Here is a 22,121-nt window from a genome sequence, read left to right as displayed (position 1 = left end):
CTCAATAAATACTGATTGATTATATCAAGGCAAGAATACCCTGCAACAAGGGCCTGAAATATAGCTTAATCTAATTACAAAAAGGCCAATCTTCTAGCTTTGCCAAATCAGGAACCTAACGTATCAGTCTTCTCGATTCTTCCTCAACCCCTAAGTCAGTTTTCGCCTCAATAAATTCTGACATGAATTTCAAGCTAGGAATAATGTATTTCCCATAAGGCAAGTTGATAGTTAAAACATTTACACTCTACTAAAAAGTCTCCAGAAAGCCATTTCCATCATTATTGCTATATTTGATTTTAGCATAGCTAAATCGTTTTTGTTTAAAAGTCTTCACGACATTAAAAAAAAAAAAAAAAAAAAAAAACAAGGCTGGGTCGCCTGGGTGGCTCAGTCGGTTAAGCGTCTGACTTTGGCTCAGGTCATGATCTTGTGGTTCCTGAGTTCGAGCCTCACTTTGGGCTCTGTGCTGACAGCTCAGGGACTGGAGCCTGCTTCAGATTCTGTGTCTCCCTCTCTCTCTACCCCTCTCCTATTTGTGCTCTCTGTCTTTCAAAAATAAATAAATGTTAAAAAAAATTTTTTTAAACCCAAGGCTGTGTCAACTATACTCAAATTAAAAAATAAAATAATTAAATTTAGTTAAATAATGTTTGTTAAAAAACACAGCTGAATATATCCTAGAGTGTGTAATTATAGAGCTAAGAGTTTATTCTCCAAAGAAAAAGACAGGCCTCAAAATCAACTTTCTCATACGTGAATATCTTCTCAATCTTATTTCCAAGAAGTTCATTTACAGGTTCTTGCAGAACTCACAACTTTCTCCAAGTGTGAGATGCTGCAGAAAGTGGCTAGGATTTCACATGTCTATGTGACCCAAAGTGTAGTTGAAAACTATATATTCGTAAACAAAACTGGGGTGGAGTGGGAACATAATACTAGAGGTACAACATAACCAATAAAAGCTAACGACCTAAGAGGCAATATAATGAGGCGATTACGAGCCCCATCTCTGGCACCGAAAAGCTAGAATTCAAATCAGTCCGTCCAACTTATTAGCCATGAGACTCTGGGCAAGTTATCCTCGCTAAGAAGTGGAGTGTGTGTTTCTTGAACAGGTTCTTCGAAAGCATGCGAGCCTTCAGAGCTAAGAGAACTCTGCCAAGTAAGTTGGATATTCCAGCTTGCAAACTTCCCTTCTAGCAAATGCAGCACCTAAAGGAATCCTTCCCAAATCTGAATTTTTTTTCCCAATCAGATTAAGCTATGAGCTCCTGAAGTCAAACTGATCAGTTCAGAGTGATGTTGGTCAAAGGGTCTTTAAAAAAAAAGGGGGGTGGGTGGGACATAGGCATACAGTATCTACATACTCTTTCTTTTCTGTTGCCGGGTTTGGTAAATCAGATTAACTGCTCCTTATTTGCAAGTCCTCATTTGTGCTTCCTAATAGAAGTACAGTCACCCATGCAGTTGCTGATACTATTGATCTCTGGTAAATCGCTTTTAAAAAGCAAAGCAATGAAATGATTTGAAGCTACAAAATAATTTTTTTAAGATCAGAGAGTGAGTAAGGAAGTAAGATTCAACACTATTCAACTAATGGAAAGTGCTTATTGCTGAGTGAGTGGTGTTTGGCAGACCTCCAGAATTCTTTTGCAGTGCACAGCAACATACAACAAGTACTTATAAAGTCCACTTCTGGATCTGAGGCAATCTCTGATCGCTTTAGTGGGAACTTATGATCAGAATGCTTCTGTCACTGCAGAAGGAAGAGCAGTCTTCCTGCCCGAAGGATAGGCTAGGCTACATGATGTGAAATTATCATTATAGTTGATCACAAATTCCACCCAAGGATACAGGGGAAGCAAGCTGCACTCAAATATCTGCGTATCTATAATCTTATCATCTGTGATAACCAATGACTAATGGCCAAGTCATAAGCCTGTCCCTTCAAGTATCTCTTTTATAGCTCACATAATTTTAGCAGAACCTTGAAATCAAAGTTATCAGTTTAACAAAATATGGTAGGGTTACAGAAAGATCCCATGCTACTTTCTCTCTTTCAGATCACCTCCAAAAGGAGAGAGATGGCTTCTACGTGAAAACCTCATTCTTCCCACCAAGGACTTTCCTGCTTCTCCATGTTAACTCTCACTACCATGTAGGTATATCTGAGGGGGTACAAGTAAGATACTAGCATTAATATATGGGATTATAGTTCCATAAATTGGCTTATACCTAACTTGAACTATTTAGTACTGATCTTGAAGTTCCCAATCCAAAGACACACAAAAAAACCTTCCTTTTGGCAAAACAGAAGTTAAGGTTCACAGCAGAAACAGGAGACCAAGCTGGTCTAATTTACAGTCATATCCCCAGTGCCCACCAATGAACACCCTCAACAAAAATTCACTGAGGGCTAACTGCGTACCAGGTGCTGTGCTAATAAGTAGGCAATGAGAAAAGACAGTGCCTAAGAAGTCTTCCCTCTCAGAGACCAGTGCCATAGGGGAGACTTGACTGGCAATGGTATTTAAAAAAAAAAAAAAAGAAGAAGAAGAAAGAATAGGGAGGGGGGCACCTGGTGGCTCAATTGGTTGAGCATCCGCCTCTTGATTTTGGCTCTCAGGTCATGATCTCGAGGTCTGAGTTCCAGCCCCACGTTAGGCTCCGCGCTCCCTGCGCGGGGGCCTCCTTCAGATCCTCCGTCTCCCTCTTTCTGGCCTTCTCCCTCTCACATGCTCTCTCTCTCAAAATAAATAAATGTTAAAAAATTTTAATAACTAACAGGCTCACCTAACAACTGAGAGCTTGGGAACGACAAGAATTACTCCCAGTCCTTCAGACGGTCCCCTGGCTGACCTCCCCCACAACACTCAGGTCTCTGCTCACCAGGCAATCGATAAACACTTGTGGGAGGGAGGGGCTCCTACCGGTGAAGTTCATAGTCAGGATATTTATATGAGGTTCTTCCACCCAGAGAAGCATCAACTCTATCAAAACCAGGAGTCAAACTAGTTTCAAAAATCAATAACCACAGAAGAGTTCTGAAATCTCTGAGGTCGCAGACAAGGCATGACAATGATGCTTGGAAATGAGTTTCATCCACTACTCTCTTTATAATGCATCTATGCACCTTTTCTTCATAAAAATCATATAGGCTTCCTTCAAAAGTTCCCTAGCCAGTTAGAACTCAATGAAATAAATAGCATAAGGTAATCTCTGAAAAGGACCAATGCATAAACCTTCAAACTCTTTTCTTGGTCTAAGGCAACTGCTGTTTTTTTATGTTTGTATTTATTTGTGAGAGAGAGAGAGACAGCGTGAGCAGGGGAGGGTCAGAGAGAGAGGGAGACACAGAATCCGAAGCAAGCTCCAGGCTCCGAGCTGTCAGCACAGAGCCCGAGGCAGGGCTTGAACCCACAAACCGTGAGATCATGACCTGAGCCGAAGTCGGACGCTTAACCAACTGAGCCACTCAGGCACCCGTTGTTTTTTTGTTTGTTTGTTTTTTAAGAGTTACCCCCTGGAGCTAGGATAGTTACAACTCACCAAGTGAAACTGGCGCAGTTTGAGCACTGGAGCTAATGAGACTATAATTTCAGGACAGAACCTCCCCTCTGTTCAAACCCAGGAGCAGGCCAGGATTCACAACAGGTCCTTTAGAATATTTATTGAGTGTTTAAAAATCTATTTTTGGTGTCCATTCTGATATATAAAAGTAACGGGGGCCACACGGGGCAACCGGGTGTCTCAGTCAGCTGTGTGTTGCACTCTTTGTTTTTTGGCTCAGGTCATGGTCTCACTGTTCAGTTTGTGAGTCGGAGCCCCTTGCCTGGCTCTGTGATGATAGTGAGGAGCCTGCTTGGGGTTCTCTCTCCGTCTCTCTCTGCCCCTCTCCAGCTTGACTGACTCTCTCTCAAAAAAAAAAAAAAAAAGTAATGTGCAAACCCCAAAACCCAGGAAGCAACTCTAGAGCTGCTCAATTCTTAGGCAGAAAGCCACATGAAGGAGTCTGAGCCCCACACTGAACCAACAGTGGTCAGGAAAAGCAGCTTTCCATCTCATCCTGACTAAAAAATCTAATCTAGGTATTTTATGAGCATTTACTTCTCCAAATCCTGTTCTAAACCTGGAGGTGGAGGAAATTGATCTTGGAAATCTTCCAAGAAGATGAATCTAGTTAGTCCCAATCAATAAATGGCAAACTAGCAGATGAGCTGATGGGTTCTTTTATGCGCTTCTTTTTTGCCTGTTTATTTTCTGCATTGAGCAAGCATTGCTTTTGTAAAAACAAAACAAAAAAGCTTTCATTAAAAAAAATCTAATGACACAAAAGCCAACAAGTAGGACAACTATTATTTTTTTTCACTTTCCCTAAACAATAACAGCGTTGTGTTTGTGCAGATTCAATTGGCAGTGAACTACTGATTAACAGATGCCTTGGTCAGATGTGTTCCAGTCACTGATAAGGTGCTTTTCGTTGTAAACAATCCTCTCTAAGGGTCGCTGGCCCCTCAGGAAGCGGGTCACTGCAACATTACAGCTTTGAATTGTGTTTGAGCAAAGCCTCCATGACCCCGTTCACAAGGGCTCCGGAGGTGTCTCCTGCCCTATGTGGACAGCTGCAGGAGGATCGGGGAGTCTGCGACATTTGGTGTCAGGACCCCTCACTGCCTCATCCACTGAGGACTTTAAAGAGCTTGGATTCACAGGAGTTATGTCTATTGGCGGTTGCCATATTTGAAATCAAAAATGAGAAGTGGATACAACACAACACCAGAGCCATCAGAGCGGTGATGTCATCACACATTATGTAGCCTCTGGAAAACTCCACTGTACACTGGTGAGAGTGCTGAGTGAAAAAGACCAGTAACTTCCTAGTATTACTTTAGAAATAAGTTTGTATCTGACAGAGATCCCCTCAAAAAGATTCCTGAGAATCACCAGCCTAGACCATCAGGACCCCTTCCAATACTATCACTCTGGAGCAAGACCTCTCAACTTTGGCACATTTTGAGGGGAATGATTCTTTGTTGGGGGCACTGCCCTGTGCATTATAGGGTGTTCAGCAGCATGCCAGCCTCTACCCACTAGATGCCAAAAGCCATCCCCTGCTGAGACCACCAAAATGTCCCCAGATGTTGCCAAACGGCCACTATTGGAAAATCCACTATTTTCGGTTGCTGATTTTATTCTATTGAAATGTGAGTTACCGAATGGGTACCTCCCACCGCCTTCTCAGACCCCTACTATGTCTATTTCCTCCCCACTCCCATCTGGGTCTGTACTTTTCTGGTCTTTTATTTGGTCACAAACAGCAAGAGTCCGTGGAGAGCAGCAAGTACAGGATGAATCGGGTCACGAAGAGACCTTCTGGTCAAAGTTCACCTCTCAGGCATTAAAGATCTCAGGGACTCAGCGATCACTGGGGGAGGGTGGTAGAACTCAATCAGCCAACACTCATCCAGCCATTCTTAGGACTTGGTAACCCCCCAGTCTTTAGCAAGTTACGTATCCTCCTCCGAAAATGAAGCAAAAGGCCAGTTGTGTGGCTGAGAAGAAAACCTTCTGAAGGCAAAGAGGCAGTAAACAAAGACTCCGATACACCACCTCCAAAACCTCACATCTAGGAAGCCCTTCCAGCTGAAGGAGCTGGAGATTTTTTTAAAGATGTTTAAGGGTTGTTGGGTTTTTTTGTTTTGGTTTGGTTTTGGTTTGTTTAAATTAGGATCTGGCTGGGAGGAAATAGCAAGACTGGTAGAAAATCGACATCTTCAACAGCTCCCCACCAAAGTCCCCCCTCATCCCCTTCCTCTCCAGACCTTACCTCCACGCTTTCTCGCCTGGAAATTGCCCCGGGCCACCTGAGGTCCCCATCCCTCAAAACTCCAGCTCCCAAACTCAAATCCAGCATCATTTCTCGTCTCTTTAATCACCCTTCCTCCACAGCCTCAAATTCCTACCCGCAAACCGCCCCCAGCCCTCTCATTGCCCCTCAGAGTCTACTGTCACATCTGCCCCTACCCCTTCAACCCTTCCCCCAAGTTTCTCCACGCAAGCGATGGTCTCTTCCCTCCCCAATTTTCGCTCTCGCCCCTAAGATCCCAAGAAACCAGGACTCTCCTGATTGCCACCGCAGAATCGCAGGTACCTACACTCACTCCTCAGTATCTTCCCCAAGTTACTCTTTCTACCCGGATGTGCTCCACTCCTCCCTCTTCCCCACCTGCTCCCCTGGCGCCCCCCCCCCCTTACTTGCCCCTTCTTACTCTCACGGGCCCTTCTTCCCCGCCAATCCTCGGTCAGGCCTTCTGTAGGTCACGGCTCGCTTCCCTGGGCCAAGCGCCACCGCCCAGCGTCAGCCGTTCAGCCTCTCACCCCTCACCCCTCCGACCAGTCTGGCAGGTTGTGGCCTTTGAACTGGGCGCCCCGGGCCCAGGCTGAGGGACTAAGCAGGAGGGCCCGACAACTCACCCAGAACTAGGCAGAGCAGAACGAGCCCCGAGCCCGGAACCGGGGACAGGCGGAAGCACACCATGATTCCGCAAAGGGTAAGGCGGCTGCGGCGCGGCGGAGGCAACAACAGCAGCAACACTAGGGAAAAGGCTTGCTAGAACCCGAGCAAGAGGACCGCGGACCACCGACCACAGACGCTGCAAACGCCAGGACAAGGCGCTCCAGCGCGGGTCATAAGACTAGGGGCGGGGCTCTTTCCTGTCTTTAGCCAGTCTCCGTGCGTGAAAGCGGCGAGAGGGGTGGTGACGTAGGAGCCGGTGGGCGGGGCGACCACGCCCTGGCTTTTTGGTTCACAGTCGCTCTTAGGCGCAGAAGAGATATGCGCGGACGGCTTTTTCTAAGGCTTAAAAGAGAGGATGAACTTTGGGGGTGCATAGGTAGTAGAGTTCATTTCAGTTCCAACCTCTTGGGGAAGAAGAGAATAATTTTACTGACTGAAACAGTTGCTAGACATCACAACGTAATACATATAAAAATAATACACAGTTGTTACTCCAAACACTGTTGTTAGCTCTGCAGTTCGTGTTATTAAATGGACAAGGGAGCTGAGGGTAGTATGGTGTCGTGGACAGCCAGGGCAAGACGTGGCCTTGAAGTTCGCCCTAGTTACACACCCTGTTTTTCAGCTGGAGGAGTTGAACTCAGAAAGAGGAAGAACCGTTTTTAAATACTGAAAGATAATAGGAAAGAAAAAAATAGAAGAGCAAAGGAAAAACTAAAGATCCAGAGACTTAGAAGGGTATCTGTCTACCCTTCCAGCTGCTTTTCCTGTGCATATCCACCTGTGAATATTCTTTAATGAATCCATACTAAACATACTATTTGGTATACTTGACAGTTGAACAGATGAAACCGAAAATACTAGACAAATGAAAGCATTCAAAAACTATGAAAGTCTCAAGTTGGTATAAAGCACTGATTCTCAAATGTTAGTGTCCCAAAGTATCACCTAGGGAGTTTACTGTCATACAAACTCCATACCTCATTCGACAGAGATTCTGAAACAGTAGGTCTGTGGCTGTCCTCGGAATCAGTTTTTTTAAACAAGCACTCCCAAATGATTCTGATTTCTTTTGGTAAGAAAAAATCAGATCTAGTCCAGGAGATCTTAATCTGGTGTCCATGGATGAACTTGTGGGAGGTGGCAGGTGGAGGGTCTGTGAATCCTCAGAAATTCATGCAACATTCATGTATGTGTATTTTTCAAGAAGGGGAGCAGGTTATAGCTTTTACAAATTCTCAAATGGAACCTTCACCTTAACATCCACCCTTGCTCAAATATGAAGAATCACTGATATGCCCTATCATTTGCTTTAACGTTATCAATTCCTGAAAGTGAGAACGCTTATTCATGAATGTCTTCTTTCATGGGTGAAACTGAGTCATGAGCAACTGACTTGCTCTATGAGGAACTAATATACACTACAGTATTAGACACTGCTTTTAGCAAAAGAAGGCCATTTGACTGTCCCACCACCAATGAGACTTGACAGGAGCCATTTCCTGGAGAACCCTTGGTTGGGTCCCTAGATGTTTCTCCACCCATCTTTAACTGATGACCTCTGTTCTTTCTCCCTCAACTGTAAATCACCTAACTGCACTATCAACAACAGCCAAATTATGGAATGAGCCCAAATGTCCACCAACTGATGAAAGGATAAAGAAGATATGGTGTATATGTATATAGACACACACATACACACACACACACATAGATACACACACACAAACAATGGAATATTACTCAACCATCTAAAAGAATGAGACCTGCCTTTTGCAATGACGTGGGTAAAACTAGAGTGTATTATGCTAAGCGAAATAAATCAGCCAGAGAAAGACAAATACCATGTGACTCCACTCATATATGGAATTTGAGAAACACAACAGATGAACACAGGGGAAGGGAAGGAAAAATACGATAAAAACAGAGAGGGAGGCAAACCATAAGAGACTCTTAAATACAGAGAAGAAATGGAGTGTTGCTGGAGGGGAGATGGATCAGGGGAATTGGCTAAATGGGTGAGGGGCATGGAGGAGGGCATTTGTTGGGATGAGCACTGGGTGTCATATGTAAGTAATGAAGCGCTACATTCTACTCCCGAAACCAATCCTGCACTTAAGTTAACTAACTTGAGTTTAAATAAAATCTTGAATGGAAAAAAATCATCTAACTGCAATGTCCAGCAAAACTCTAAGTTCTCGAAGAGACGAGAGAGCATAGTGGAACGAACAGTGGATGGGCAGTCAGAAAAGTGAGGGATGAGATCTACTTATTGTAAGCACTATCTTGGGCAAATCACTTCATGTCTTTTAGCGTATGTGCTGCCCCAAGTGAGCACAGGTCAGTTCATCTCTTTAACTTCTGTATTTTTATCCATAAAACAAATAGTGAGACTAGAGCACTTTCTCAGCCCTGGCTGCACTGGAATAACTTGTAGGACTTCAAAACTAGCCTTGCACCCTGGTCCCACCCCTTGAGATTCGCATTCAGTGGGTCTGGAGTGTGGCGTGGGCATTGCATTTTTCTCAGACTCCCCAAGAAAATATTAATGGCCCAGAGACCATCTCTAAGGTGGCCCCAGCTAAGATTCTTTAAGAGTAAATGCTAATTTATTTAAAATAGAAGGCCGGGGAGCGGGGGGGATGCCTAGGTGGCTCAGTCGGTTAAGGATCTGACTTCGGCTCAGGTCACGATCTCACCATTCGTGAGTTCAAGCCCTGTGTCAGGCTCTCTACTGTCAGCATAGAGTCTGCCTTGGATCCTCTGTCCCCCTCTCTCTCTGCTCCACCCCGCTCGTTCTCTGTCTCTCTCTCAAAATAAATAAACTTTAATAAAATAGAATAAAATAAAATAGGAGGAAACAGTGTCACGATCAGTCAAATGTCCAGTTTAATAAATTGTTGCCCTTAACATTCTGCAGGTGCCATCAAATTACAAAACTGGGACACAGGGAGATATAAACAGCCTTATAAGCTAACCCCCACCCATCATAACCTTTTCCCCTGCCAACAAACAAACGCTCATTCCCTGACTGGGAACTGGGTACAGTTCGTCACGAGACAGAACAATGCCTTTGAAGTGGTAAGTACATGGAACAGGTACCTCATGAGACAGAACGATGTGTTTGAAGTGGTTCGTAAATGGTGGGTACCTTGTTAGAATGAATAGGTTGAACATTCCCGAACTTTAGTTTGCTCTGCGCTTCCATATTCACAGTCTTCTCATGTGAGACACTGAGAACGACTCCCTTTTGTAGGCAGTGTCCCGTGACCCCAGCCCAGTGCAAGGCTCTTGCCCCAAGCTCTTCTGTCTCAGAGGCAGACCTGTGCATGGGACCAGCATCCATGTTGGAGGAACTCTGTGAGATCCCCTCCCTTCTGAGCTTCAGATCGAGATACTGCTATATCCTGAGTGTTTTTACATGCGCGTCCTCTCCTACCAGACCTCAACCCTCCCCACTGCGCAAAATTCCTCAGCACACCCCCTTCTGCCCCCTCTACCCCCATACGGAGTTTATGACTCTTTTATTTTAGTTTTTATTTATTCATTCATGTCAGTTATCTCTATACCCAACATGGGGCTCCAACTCACGACCCCAAATTCAAGAGTCGCATGTTCCTCCAACTGAGCCAGTCAGGCGCCCCTGTTTATGACTCTTTTGAGCAGCTTTGCTTTTTTTATATTTTTAAACATTATTTATTTTTGAGAGACAGAGCGTGAGTGGGGGAGGGGCAAAGAGAGAGAAGGAGACACAGAATCCAAAGCAGGCTCCAGGCTCTGAGCTGTCAGCACAGAACCTGATGCGGGGCTTGAACCCCACGAATGGTAAGATCATGATCCGAGCCAAAGTCAGTCACCCAATTGACTGAGCCACCCAGGTGCCCCTCTTTTGAGCATCTTTGAGACCTCATGACTTTTTGGCCAGGGAGCAGGGACTCACTGGCAAACACATCCCTAAATGTGAACACACTGAATGGTGTGAGAAACAATGACCCTATCAGATTTGGTAAATGATGGACAATGAAATGTGTGGGTCAGAAGAAGGAAATGGACATAAAAATACAGAGATATAGAACGGGAACATGGTAAATGTTTATGAAACATGGGAAATACAGTTGATGTCATTGTCACGGCATTGTACTGTGACAGACGGTGGCCACACTTTGGGTGAGCAAAGCGTAGCGTATAGACTTGTCTGATCACTATGTTGTACACCCGAAATGAATGTAACATTGTGTGTCAACTGTATCTCAATGTAAAAAGAAATAAGTTTTCCTGGAAAAGAAAAAGTTTATGAAATACATGACTAAATGGCCCTGAGATAATTGGTGTCTTCTCTTTGCATCCTCCGTCTGCCATCTTTCCTTTCCCTACTCCTCCTCCCTTAAATTTCTCACTCTAGCAGGCCTCCTGCACTGGATAATGCCTCCAAACTGTGGCTATACAGTCATCACTCAACCCCAACAGAGAGGTCATGGTGGCCTCAAGAGGCTGTCAACCTCTGAGCTAGAGCTTTCTGGGTGAATGGAGACGGGCCGTTTTGAGTTTCAATGTTTTTCCCAGGATTCTTCTCAACAACCCCCCACCCCCCGCAAAAGATATGGTCTAACCTGCTAAAACGAAGTGGCTCTCAACCTTGAGCACACATCAAAATAACCAAAAGGACTGGCGAAAACACCAATTACTGGGCCCCACTATGGAGTTTGAGCAGGTCTGGGGTGAGGCACAAGAATCCACTTTTCTAGCAGTGTCCCAGATGATCCCTGCTGCTGCTGTTCAAGAAACCATACTCTGAGTAGTGAGGTCCCAGACTCATTTCTGTGGTTACCTATCCTCTGGGGAATGTGATTAAGAGGTGGGGGTGGCAGGGAGGAGGACTTTGATTAACTTCTGCGTATTTAAATTTTTACAGCAATTGAGGGGCGCCTGGGTGGCTTAGTCGGTTAAGCGTCCGACTTTCGCTTAGGTCATGATCTCGCGGTTCGTGGGTTTGGGCCCCGCGTCGGGCTCTGTGCTGACTGCCAGCTCAGAGCCTGGAGCCTGTTTCAGAGTCTGTGACTCCCTCTCTCTCTGGCCCTCCCCTGCTCACGCTGTCTCTCTCTCTCTCCTAGAAATAAATAAAACACTAAAAAATTTTTAAAAAAGTAAATAAATTTTTACAGCAATTGAACTGTTTTTGTAATAATGATTTTTAAATTAATGAGTGCAAGTCATTTAAAATATCACATAATTTAAAAAGGGATAAAATCAAGAAGAAACATCCTTTCCCCTCCCTCCGACCCCAATCCCACTCCTCAAAGCAACAACTGTTAACACTATTTTTCAATACTCTCAGGAAAAAAATGATGCGTGTGCCTGCATATATATTTACGGGGTTTTTTTATTAGACATATGAACATGCTCTGCATATAGTTACTGACTGATCTTTCTCACCTAGTGGCATATCTTAAAAATGTTTTCTAGAAATCATATAGCTTTACCTCATTCTTTCAAATGGCTGCTTAATATTAATTGTGTACCTATGTCATAATTTATAGAAACACAAATATGCTTCAACCTCTTTCCAAACAAATCCCTAACTCTGTCTGCAGCATCACCTTGTGGTTAACATAGGAATTGCATCACAGAGCAACATCAATATGTGGGATTTTTCATAAACTGTTTAGACTGAAGTCGCTGTTTTTGAAAATTGGAAACTTACCACAAGATAAACATTGCTGGTGTGGCCAGAGCAGCATGGGGTCCAGCATTTGTGATGCTAAAGTGGGTTTTTGGAACCCATTCAGCCATCAGATTACCATGCAATCTTCGGAAAATCACTTCATCCAGGCCCAAATGAAGACTCTCCCCCTGTTCCCCTTACCCTGACATGGAGGAGACAAGAACATAGTCAGCTGACGGCAAGGAGTTGCTTCATAGAAGAGGGCGAAGTTTAAAACACCAGTTAGTCTCCCATGTGTATCGCTTTACTCTCTTAAAGGAGGGCAGTCTAGCCTAGCAGTTGGCAGTCAGGGCTCTGGCATCGGACCACCTCTATTTGATTCCTGCTTCTTCCGCTTACTAACTGTGTGACTTCTGGTCCTCAGTTTCCTCAGCCATAAAATGGAGATGATAATACTAGTGTCTATCACGTAGGAGTATTGTAAGGATTAAGTGAGGTCCATGGGAAATGCTGACATATAGAAAGGACTCAACGAATATTTCCAATGCTGTGACTAGCACGGTCATTACAGTGCCCCCTTCTCTCCCCGCCAGTGTGTTACAGCCCTAAGTTCTCATTGAAACCTGCAAATTCTAAAATTTTTTCTATATAAACGTAATATATGTCCAGGGAAGGATATTTGTAAAACACCACTAAGCACAAAGAAAAAAAATGAAAATAACCCGTGGTCCTACTTCCGCCAAGAGAATTCCTTCTCTTCCCACCTCCTCCAACACTAGGCTGGCTTCTGCATCTCCTTAGATGGCATGGCTTTCTGCTAAGAAACCTTCTTTAACCAGCCAAGGCTAACATGGGGGGTTCACCAGCGTGCTCCCCTAATATCCTGGACCTCCCTCATCCTGGCATCCATCAAGCTGTTGTCTGTTCACTGGCCGAGACCCCACAGTGGCCCTGGAGCTGCTTTAGAGCAAGGAAGATGGCCATTTTGTCACCAATCTCTTCTCATAAGTGCTCAGCAAATGTTTTCTTGAATTAATGAATGAATGACAGGTCTAAGAATAGGTCCTGGCATTGGAGACTACATGACCTAAGCGCTGAGCTGGAAGAATGGTCTCCCGGCACAATATTTCCCCGGTTTTTTCCGTCTGAGTCACATGAGGGAAAGTGGCTGGCTGTATGCCTTCTTCCCACTGGACTAGCCAGCTGACCATTGACAAACTTCTGACTCTGACCACTTTCTCCTTGTTCCTGTCTTTCTAAGTCTCAGGCGCTCCCTCTTTCTCTCTCTCTCTCTCACACACACACACACACATACACACACTTGCAAGCCTACCTTACTTTTATTTCCCCTGTAATCTCCACATATTCTTTCAACACAATAGATTATGTAGGAGAGTGACCCCAGGACATTACGACCCACAAAAATGTGAAGATGTATCGCTTAGGAATAATGTCACATTTCCCTTCCCTTGCAGTAGGAGTTTGGAGGAGAGGGTTCAGATTCAGAAATCCTTACTGCCTCTGCCCTCCCTGCGACTGCAGATTTTTACTGAGAAGGCCCCAGCCGCCTCTTTGCCATAAGATGGTGGTCCCTTGTTGCAGACTCTCGATACGGAATAATGGACACTTTCTATTACTTTTTTTTTTTTTAACATTTATTTATTTTTGAGAGACAGAGCCCAAGTGGGGGAAAAGGTAGAGAGAGACACACACACAGAATCTGAAGCAGACTGCAGGCTCAGAGCTGTCAGCACAGAGCCTGACGTGGGGCTCGAGCTACCAAACATGAGATCATGCCCTGAGCAGAAGTTGGAGGCTCAACCGACTGAGCCCCATGGAATAATGGACACTTTAAAACCACAAGAGCCCTTGTGGGGATGAGCACTGGGTGTTATGTGGAAACTAATATGACAATAAACTATTTGTAAAAATAAATAAATAAATAAATAAATAAAATAAAATAAAATCACAAGAGCCCTTGTCTGCTTCAACCTCTTCATTTTGCCCACAGACCTCAAGTTACTTGCCCAAGTAGGCAGTGAAACTGGGACTAGAACTCTCACCTCTATATTTCTCATCTTGTGCTCTACTCTTGGTTTGCTCAAACCCCGCGATTGAAAAGGCCCCATTCATTAAAGTTCCACACCAGTGAGAAAGGCCGGGAAAACAGTGAGGGCCGTGGTCGGTTCTGGTACCGAATTTATCGGACAGAGAGCGGAGCACACTGCCGAACTGAAGTGCGTGAGTTTCCTAGCAAGTTCGCTCTTCCAGATGTCATTTACCCCCCTTTCCAGCCGACTGTTCACGTAAGCACTTTCTGGCTTTCCAGTGGGCTTTAAGGAAGACTGTCCATTCAGCCAATCACTTCATGAGGGATTTAATAGAAGCCGAGAAAAATAAGTGCACATCACTTGACTCCGTCCCTTTCTTTCCATCCACATGTCTCCATCTTTTCTCCCCAGACACAGTGGTTTCTGAGAGCCGGGGTGGCTCCCAGAGGTAGACACATCCACCAGAAGACCTGTAAAGCAGGATGGAGACATCAACCCTCTAGATGAAACCGAAGTGATGGGCTTCGCAGGGCCCTGCTGAAGTTCCACCGTAATGCCTCATCAAGCATCCTGCTCACCTCGAACATTCGCTCACTCTCCTTGGGCGTAAAGCTAGGAAAGCTGGTTTCTGATCCCAGTTTGGCCACTTCTCAGTCTGCGGCTTATTCAGGCCACTGAATATCTCTGGCCACTTAATTACACTATAGTGTCTAAGTGTTTGAACTACACCAGTGTTTCTCAAAGTGTGTTCCATAGGGTACTTGGGGTCAGGGGACGTATCTCACAGCGAGGAAGGAAGAGAATGGCTCCAGTGTTCTTTGTTTTCGGGCATGAGTTTTAGTGGCTCTGTGGCCACAAGAAACATTGGACTAGGAAATCACCATGTTCACTTTCAGCTGTAATAGTCTAAAATTCTAGGTTCTTTCTGCGTTTCCTAGATGGGCCTGTCTGATGATGAAAGATTCTGGTGGATTTTGTTCTAAAAATAGGAGCTCAAATAAGAACATTCCAAGAGCATGTCTAGAATCATCTCTAATCTGGTAAACCCCAAAAAGCAGTAATAGCGAGCATGTCCTATAAGCCAGGGTCTGTGGTAGGCCTTTTACTTGTACTATCTGATGTAATTCTCACAACTGTATAAAGTAGGCATTATCTTTGTTTTTTTTTTTTTTTTTTTTTTACAAATAGTTTATTGTCAAATTAGTTTCTACATTTTTTTTTTTTTTACAAATAGTTTATTTTTTTTTTTTTTTTTTTTTTTTTACAAATAGTTTATTGACATTATCTTTGTTTTACACAGGAGGAAACTAAAGCCCAGAAAGGTTCAATAACTTGCACATCTTCGTTTGTTTGAATTGCTATAATGAGTTATCGTAAGTTTTCATTCATTTATGGCAAGAGATGAATCACAGTTGCTTGAAGCCAGCCATGCAAGCCTGTGCTAATGACAGATGTAAACGTGACCAAGCGACTTAGTTCTGACTAATGAGACATGAGGAGGACTCTGAAGGAGCTTCTGAAAGAGATTTTTCTTCTCTGAAAAGGAAATGAACGTGGGAAAGGCCTCCATCAACCCACCGCTTGAGAGTTAGGATGCAATGTTCGGTGCTGTGGCAGCCATTTTGGAACCATGAGGGAAGACATCATTGTTGTACTGAGGATGTCAGAACAAAAAGACAAAAATATTGTTAATATCATTGAGTTGTTACAATATCCCCTCTGGGACTGTCCACCTCCCAACTTTTTGTTAAGTGGGATAATAAATGTCCGTATAAACTTAAGTCAGGGCGCCTGGGTGGCTTCGTCTATCACACATCTGACTTTGGCTCAGCTCATGATCTCCCAGTCCATGGGTTCAAGCCCCACGTCGGGCTCTGTGCTGACAGCTCAGAGCCTGGATCCCACTTCAGATTCTGTGTCTCTGTCTCTGTCTCTCTCTCTGCCCTCCCCTGCTTGTGTTCTCTCTCTCTCTCTCTTTAAAAATAAATAAACATAAAAAAGAAATTTTAAAAATAAAATAAAAAATAAACTTAAGTCATTGTTAGTTGGGGAACTTTATTGCCTGACTTAAAGTCATCTTAAGTCGTATCCTTCATCCAGGAAGCTGTCCATCTGTTTCACCATCAATTCAAATCTTGAAATGTTTCCAAGATGCAGCTCAGATCCTACCTGCAGACCTTACTAACCTCTTTCCCTGTTAGGGTTCTCAACCAGTGCTTACTGTGTGTTCTGTCATTCGACATTTCCGTATGATGAGGTTTTATGTGACTTTTCACTCTCGGTTCCCCCACATTCATTTTGACTGTCCAGCTAGACTAAGGCCCTTGAGGAACATGCCTTCTACTAGCTTATTTACCCCCAGGCTTGCCAGCCATACCAAATACCATGCTGCGCACTCGGTAGTCATCCATTCCTCTAGTCTGAATAATAATAATGGGAATTACTATTGGGATTTTTAGTGCTGAATAAGAGGCACCTTGTGTCTCTCCTCACGATAAGTTCGATTTCACTCTAGGACTACTAACTCAAAGTCCAAAGTAATCAGGTGACCTTTTATGAGCTCAAAGGGTTTTCTTTTTTTTTTTAATTTTAATGTTTATTTATTTTTGAGAGACAGACACAGAGTGCAAGTAGGGGAGGGGCAGAGAGAGAGGGAGACAGAAAATCCGAAGCAGGCTCCAGGCTCTGAGCTGTCAGCACAGAGCCAAACATGGGGCCCAAACCCACAGACTGCGAGGCCATGACCTGAGCCGAAGTCAGACGCTCAACCAACTGAGCCACCCAGGCACCCCTCAAAGGGTTTTCTTGAGATGTGACAAGCTGGTAAAGATTATTTGACCTTCATGTCTATACTATAGAACATGTACATCAGTATTTCTCAGTAATGGCTCCACATGAGAATCCTCTGGGGAACTTTTTTCAGCACACAGATGCCAGGGCCCCACCACCAGAGATTCTGAGTTAATAGGAGGTGTGGTCTGGACATGATAGGCTTTACAAGTTGGGGACCACTGCTGTAGATCACTGTGTTGAAGTCCTAAAGCAGGGTTCTTAAACTCCAGTGTCCATAAGAATAACATGTGCTTTAATGTCAAATGATAATTTCTGAGCCTCCCTACTGGAGAATCTGAGTCTGACTTGGGTCCAGGAGCCTACACTTTTATTTTTATCTTATTTAAAAAAATTTTTTTAAAGTAATCTCTACACCCAACATGGTACCTGAGCTCACAACCTTGAGATCAAGAGTTGCATACTACATGAGCCAGCCAGGCCCCCACGGGTCTGCATTTTTAGAAAATAGCCAGGGGCATCTGGGTGGCTCAGTTGGTTAAGCATCCAACTTGGGCTCAGGTCATGATCTCACGGTTTGTGGGTCAAGTCCCACACTGGGCTCTGTGCTGACAGCTCAGAGCCTGGAGCCTGCTTCAGATTCTGTCTCTCCCTCCACCTCTCTCTCTGCCTCTCCGGGGCTTGTACTATGCCTCTCTCTTTCTCTCTCAAAAATAAATAAACATTTAAAAATTTTTTTAAAAAATGAAATAGCCAAATGAGTCAGATGTATGTGGTCTGTGGGATTTATTTTATTTTATTTTAGAGAGAGAGCAAACACAAGGGAGGGAGGGGGCAGAGAGGGAGAGAGAGGGAGAGAGAGAGAGAGAGAGAGAGAATTTCAAATAGTCACACTCAGAGTGGAGCCTGAAGTGGGGCTCAATCCCACAACCCTGGCATCATGACCTGATCCGAAATCAAGAGCTGGATGCTCAACCAACTGAGCCACCCAGGTGCTGTGGGCTACATTTTAGAACCCAAAGTTCTGTGGTCCATTGTTTACTTGCTTAAAAATAACACTTTTAACAGAAAATTATTCTGTTATAAATCAGATAAGGGAAAAACCAATTATGATTCTGTGCTCTAAAGAAAGGGAAAAAACAGTTGGGGCCCCTGGGTGGCTCAGTTGATTAAGCATCCAATTCTTGATTTTGGCTCAGGTCACGATCTCACAGTTTGTGAGTTCAAGCTCTTGCCTTGGGCTCCATGTTGAGCATAGAGCCTGCTTGAGAATCTCCCTCTCCCTCTCCCCCATTTTCCCCTTTGCGCATGCTCTCTTTTTCTAAAAAAAAAAAAAAAAAAAAAAAAGGTTAAATTTACAAGGAGCTGGGATTCAGTTCAGTAGGAAGACTTTTCAAACTTAGTAAGTACTAACTCATCATGACTTGTTTTGAGTCACTGCAAGTGTTTGTTTGAAAGAGAAGCCGAATGAGGAAAGCAGTTGTCCAGAAAATGCAGAATGGAGGCACCTGGGTGGCTCGGTTAAGCATCCGACTTCAGCTCAGGTCATGATCTCACAGTTCTCACAGCCCGGGGTCCGGCTCTGTGCTGACAGCTCAGAGTCTGGAGCCTGCTCCGGATTCTGTGTCTCCCTCTCTGTCTGCCCCTCCCCCACTCACGCTCCCTCTCCCTCTGTCAAAAATAAACATTAAAAAAAAAAAAGAAAAAGGAAAAAAAAAAAGAAAATGCAGAATGAGTTTCAGCCCTGGAAGAAAAATGAGATAAGATGACCTCTTATCTTGGATCCTGCAGCTTTCGGAAATCCCTTGTACCTCAGTAGTTGTTGGAGGAGAGAATTTACAATGACCGAAAATACGAACCACAGCGACATCGTAAAAGGAAAGGGACTAGGAGATAAGAAACACACGCAGCCGATACAAAGTAGGAAAGACAGGGAAAGAGACTCTCCCCTAGAGCCTCCAGAGCGAAGGTAATCTTGCTGACACCTTGGTTTGCTGACTTCTGGCTTATGGAACTAGAAGACGATAAAGACGTGTGGTTTTAAGCTGCCAAGTTTGTGGTGATCTGTCCAAGCAGCAATGGAACACTAAGAAAACCACCTGTGTAGGGAAGACTAGCAGATTTTAGGGAAGGGGAGGTGGGTCCCTGAGTACTCTGCCCCTGCAGCTGGTATTTATAAGATCCTGGTGGAAAATGTAATTTGTTATTTTGAAGGTTGGGCTGGTTTATTGCCTTCCTTTGCCACTTAAAAGCCCCAGAATGAGAGCACACGCTAAATCTCGGTGGTCTTGGAACAGGTTTCTCCCTGAGCCCTCTAGAAACTGCAAGTCTTGATACCGCTCGCGGGGCACCGCGAGGCCAAGGCTCCGTTTTATGTGCCCTGTCCGCCCTCCCCTACCTTTCACCTACCCAGAGCGTCCATCTGATCATTTCTTTCCTACGGAGCAGCTGCCCTGGCCCTCACACGGCCGGTCTGCAGTGTGGGGGGTGGGGCGTGGGGGGTGGTTTCGCGCTTGCTACCCCCTCCTTCGTAGTCAGGCAGCTGGCCATTTGCTCACTTGCTCGTCTCCTGGCATGCTCTTCAGGTACAGTCCCACTCTTGGGCTTTATGCTGGCCGCTTTCTAGGCAATGGTCTCCAGAACGTTCTTTCTTCAGATATCTAGATGATGAACTCTCTCATTTCCTCCAAGTCTTACTTCCCACTTTCTTCTTCTTTTTTCAATAAAGAAGATTAAAAAAATTTTTTTTAAGTTTATTTATTTTTGAGAGAGAGAAAGTGAGCAGGGCAGGGGGCAGAGAGTCAGACAGAGGATCCCATGCAGGTTCTGAGCTGACAGAACAGAGCCCCGGGCGGGGCTCGAACTCACGAACCGTGAGATCATGACCCAAGCCAAAGTTGGACGCTTAACCGAATGAGCTACCCAGGCGCTCCCTCTTTTTAAGTTTATTTATTTTGAGACAGGGGTGAGGGGCAGAGGGAGAGAGAGAATTCCAAGTAGACTCCACACCTCAGCACAGAGCCCAATGTGGGGGCTCAAGCTGTCTCATGACCTGAGCCGAGATCAAGAGTTGGACGCTTAACCCACTGAGCCACCGAGGTGCCCCCCCTTCCTGCCACTTTCTTAATGAAACCTGCCCTGACTACCCTAGTTAATACTGAGACACACACACACACTCAAAACTCCCTTTTCCTGCCCATTTTTTCACAGCACTTGTCTCCTACGAATATAAAATATAATTCCTTTATTATACTGTGTATTGTTTAAGGTCTGTCTTCCCCGCATGAAAACGCTTTTACGTCTTTGATGTTCTCTGACGCAGGACGCAGCCTAAGCACCGAGAACAGTCCCTGGTACCCGGGAGATACTCTGTAACTTAACTACCGCTGAGTGAACGAATTTATTCTCCTCTCTGTGCTCCTGCTGGGCTGGACTGGCGGGGCGGGGGGACTATAAAAGAGTAAGACATTGTGTGACGATTTCCCTTCGACTGGCTGGGCTGTGACCACCTGGGGGGACAGATGCTCTTTTACCTCCCGCTAGTACCCGAGCACTCAGCCCTGCTCTCCCCTCCACGCTAGTCGCTGTTCCCCCGGTTGCCCGTTTCCCCCCCCCTCCCCACGACGTCCCTCTACTCAGTGGAAGGGAATGAGCACGAAGGGACTTAAACCACTCCTTCCAACGGTCTAGGTACTTATGGATGTACTGAAGCACTCTGGGGAAAAACACACAAGATATTTAGAACAAGAGTTTTGGGGGGCTGGCAAACATCCATTTACAGGAAAACCTCAAACAACTCCCAAACTTAAAAAAAAAAAAAAAAAAGTCCAGGGGCGCCTGAGTGGCTCAGTCAGTTAAGTGTCTGATTCTGGGTTTTGGCTCAGGTCATGATTTCGCAGGTTCATGAGTTCAAGCCCCGCGTAGGGCTCTGCACTGACCGTGCAGAGCCTGCTTTCGAATCTCTCTCTCCCTCTCTCTCTTTGCCCCTCACCTACTTGCATTGTGTCTGTCTCTCTCAAAAAAAAAAAAAAAAAAAAAAAAGTCCGGGTGTGCGTTACCTTAAGTAAACCCAATAAATGAGAACTGAAGAAACATATGGCCGGCAGCAGAATACAACTCTTGGTGCAGAATTGTGTCACTTTGGCACGTGGAATGTTTTGAGCCGAAAGGCAATTAAAACCCAGCAAACTCAGGAAAAGCTCTTTACCTCCTCCTCGACTGCTTAAAAGAATTCAGATACAATAGGGGCGCCTGGGTGGTCCAGTGGGTTAAGCAACCGACTTCAGCTCAGGTCATGATCTGATGGTTTGTGGGTTTGAGCCCCACCCAACCACCCATTGGGCCCTGTGCTGACAGCTCAGAGCCTGGAGCCTGCTTTAGACTCTGAGTCTCAAGCTTTCTCTACCCCTCCCCTGCTTTTGCTTTCTCTCTCAAAAATAAATATTCAAAAGATTTAAAGAAAAAGAATTTAGATAGGATGCCTGCATCAGAAAGAGAACTATTACCAGATATAACATTTTCTATCAAAAAGATTTATCTCCATGGCGTGGCAAATATTTGCTCTTCTCATCTTCGTGTGAATTGTCTTCCTCCCCTTCCAAGCCCCGGATCGCTACCCCCTTCCTTGTAGCCAAGGCTGACACACAGCCTCTACTACCTGACTGCCTGGAAGCCTCATAATTTTATTTGTTTTTACCCTGTTAATGTTAATCTGCCTTGTATCGGTATGATTCTTAAGAATCATAGAAGGGAAAGAGGGGAAAGTTTTTCACTCCTACACGTTTAAAAATAGATCGGGTTTGAGAGTGGCTATTTGCATTTCAAAGGATGCCTCACTCCACAGAAAGGTTATTTTAAACAGTTTGCTCAGTTGAAAATATTGAACCTGAATGTCCCAAAATGAAGGATTAAATGATGCATGTTACATGAATACAGTGGACTACTAAAAACCTAAAAAACATAAAAGTTATGTTCTTTTAATGTTTATTTTTGAGAGAGAGACAGAGCAAGACAGGGGAGGGCAGAGAGAGAGAGGGAGACACAGAATCCAAAGCAGGGTCCAGGCTCTGAGCCGTCAGCACAGAGCCTGACTCAGGGC

General features: G+C 44.7%; 1 protein-coding gene across 2 annotated transcripts in view; it reads right to left on the bottom strand.

The window, feature by feature from the left end:
- LAMP2 (lysosomal associated membrane protein 2) overlaps positions 1-6,698 on the bottom strand; it is a 40,311-nt gene extending 33,613 nt beyond the window's left edge. Inside the window, exon 1 of one of the 2 annotated variants that reach the window (XM_039221458.1) lies at positions 6,478-6,698. In XM_039221458.1, coding sequence (XP_039077389.1) covers positions 6,478-6,541 — 64 coding nt within the window. In that variant the 5' untranslated portion in view covers positions 6,542-6,698. The remainder of the gene's footprint in view (positions 1-6,477) is intronic. The other variant, XM_039221459.1, reaches the window with a different exon arrangement.
- Positions 6,699-22,121: the final 15,423 nt, after the last annotated feature.

This window comes from Hyaena hyaena, unplaced genomic scaffold (genome assembly GCF_003009895.1).
Source record: "Hyaena hyaena isolate Hyena2069 unplaced genomic scaffold, ASM300989v1 scaffold_986, whole genome shotgun sequence".
Classification (NCBI taxonomy): domain Eukaryota; kingdom Metazoa; phylum Chordata; class Mammalia; order Carnivora; family Hyaenidae; genus Hyaena; species Hyaena hyaena.
The sequence above is the reverse complement of the archived record's forward strand: the minus strand, read 5'-3'. Positions and strand labels throughout refer to the sequence as shown.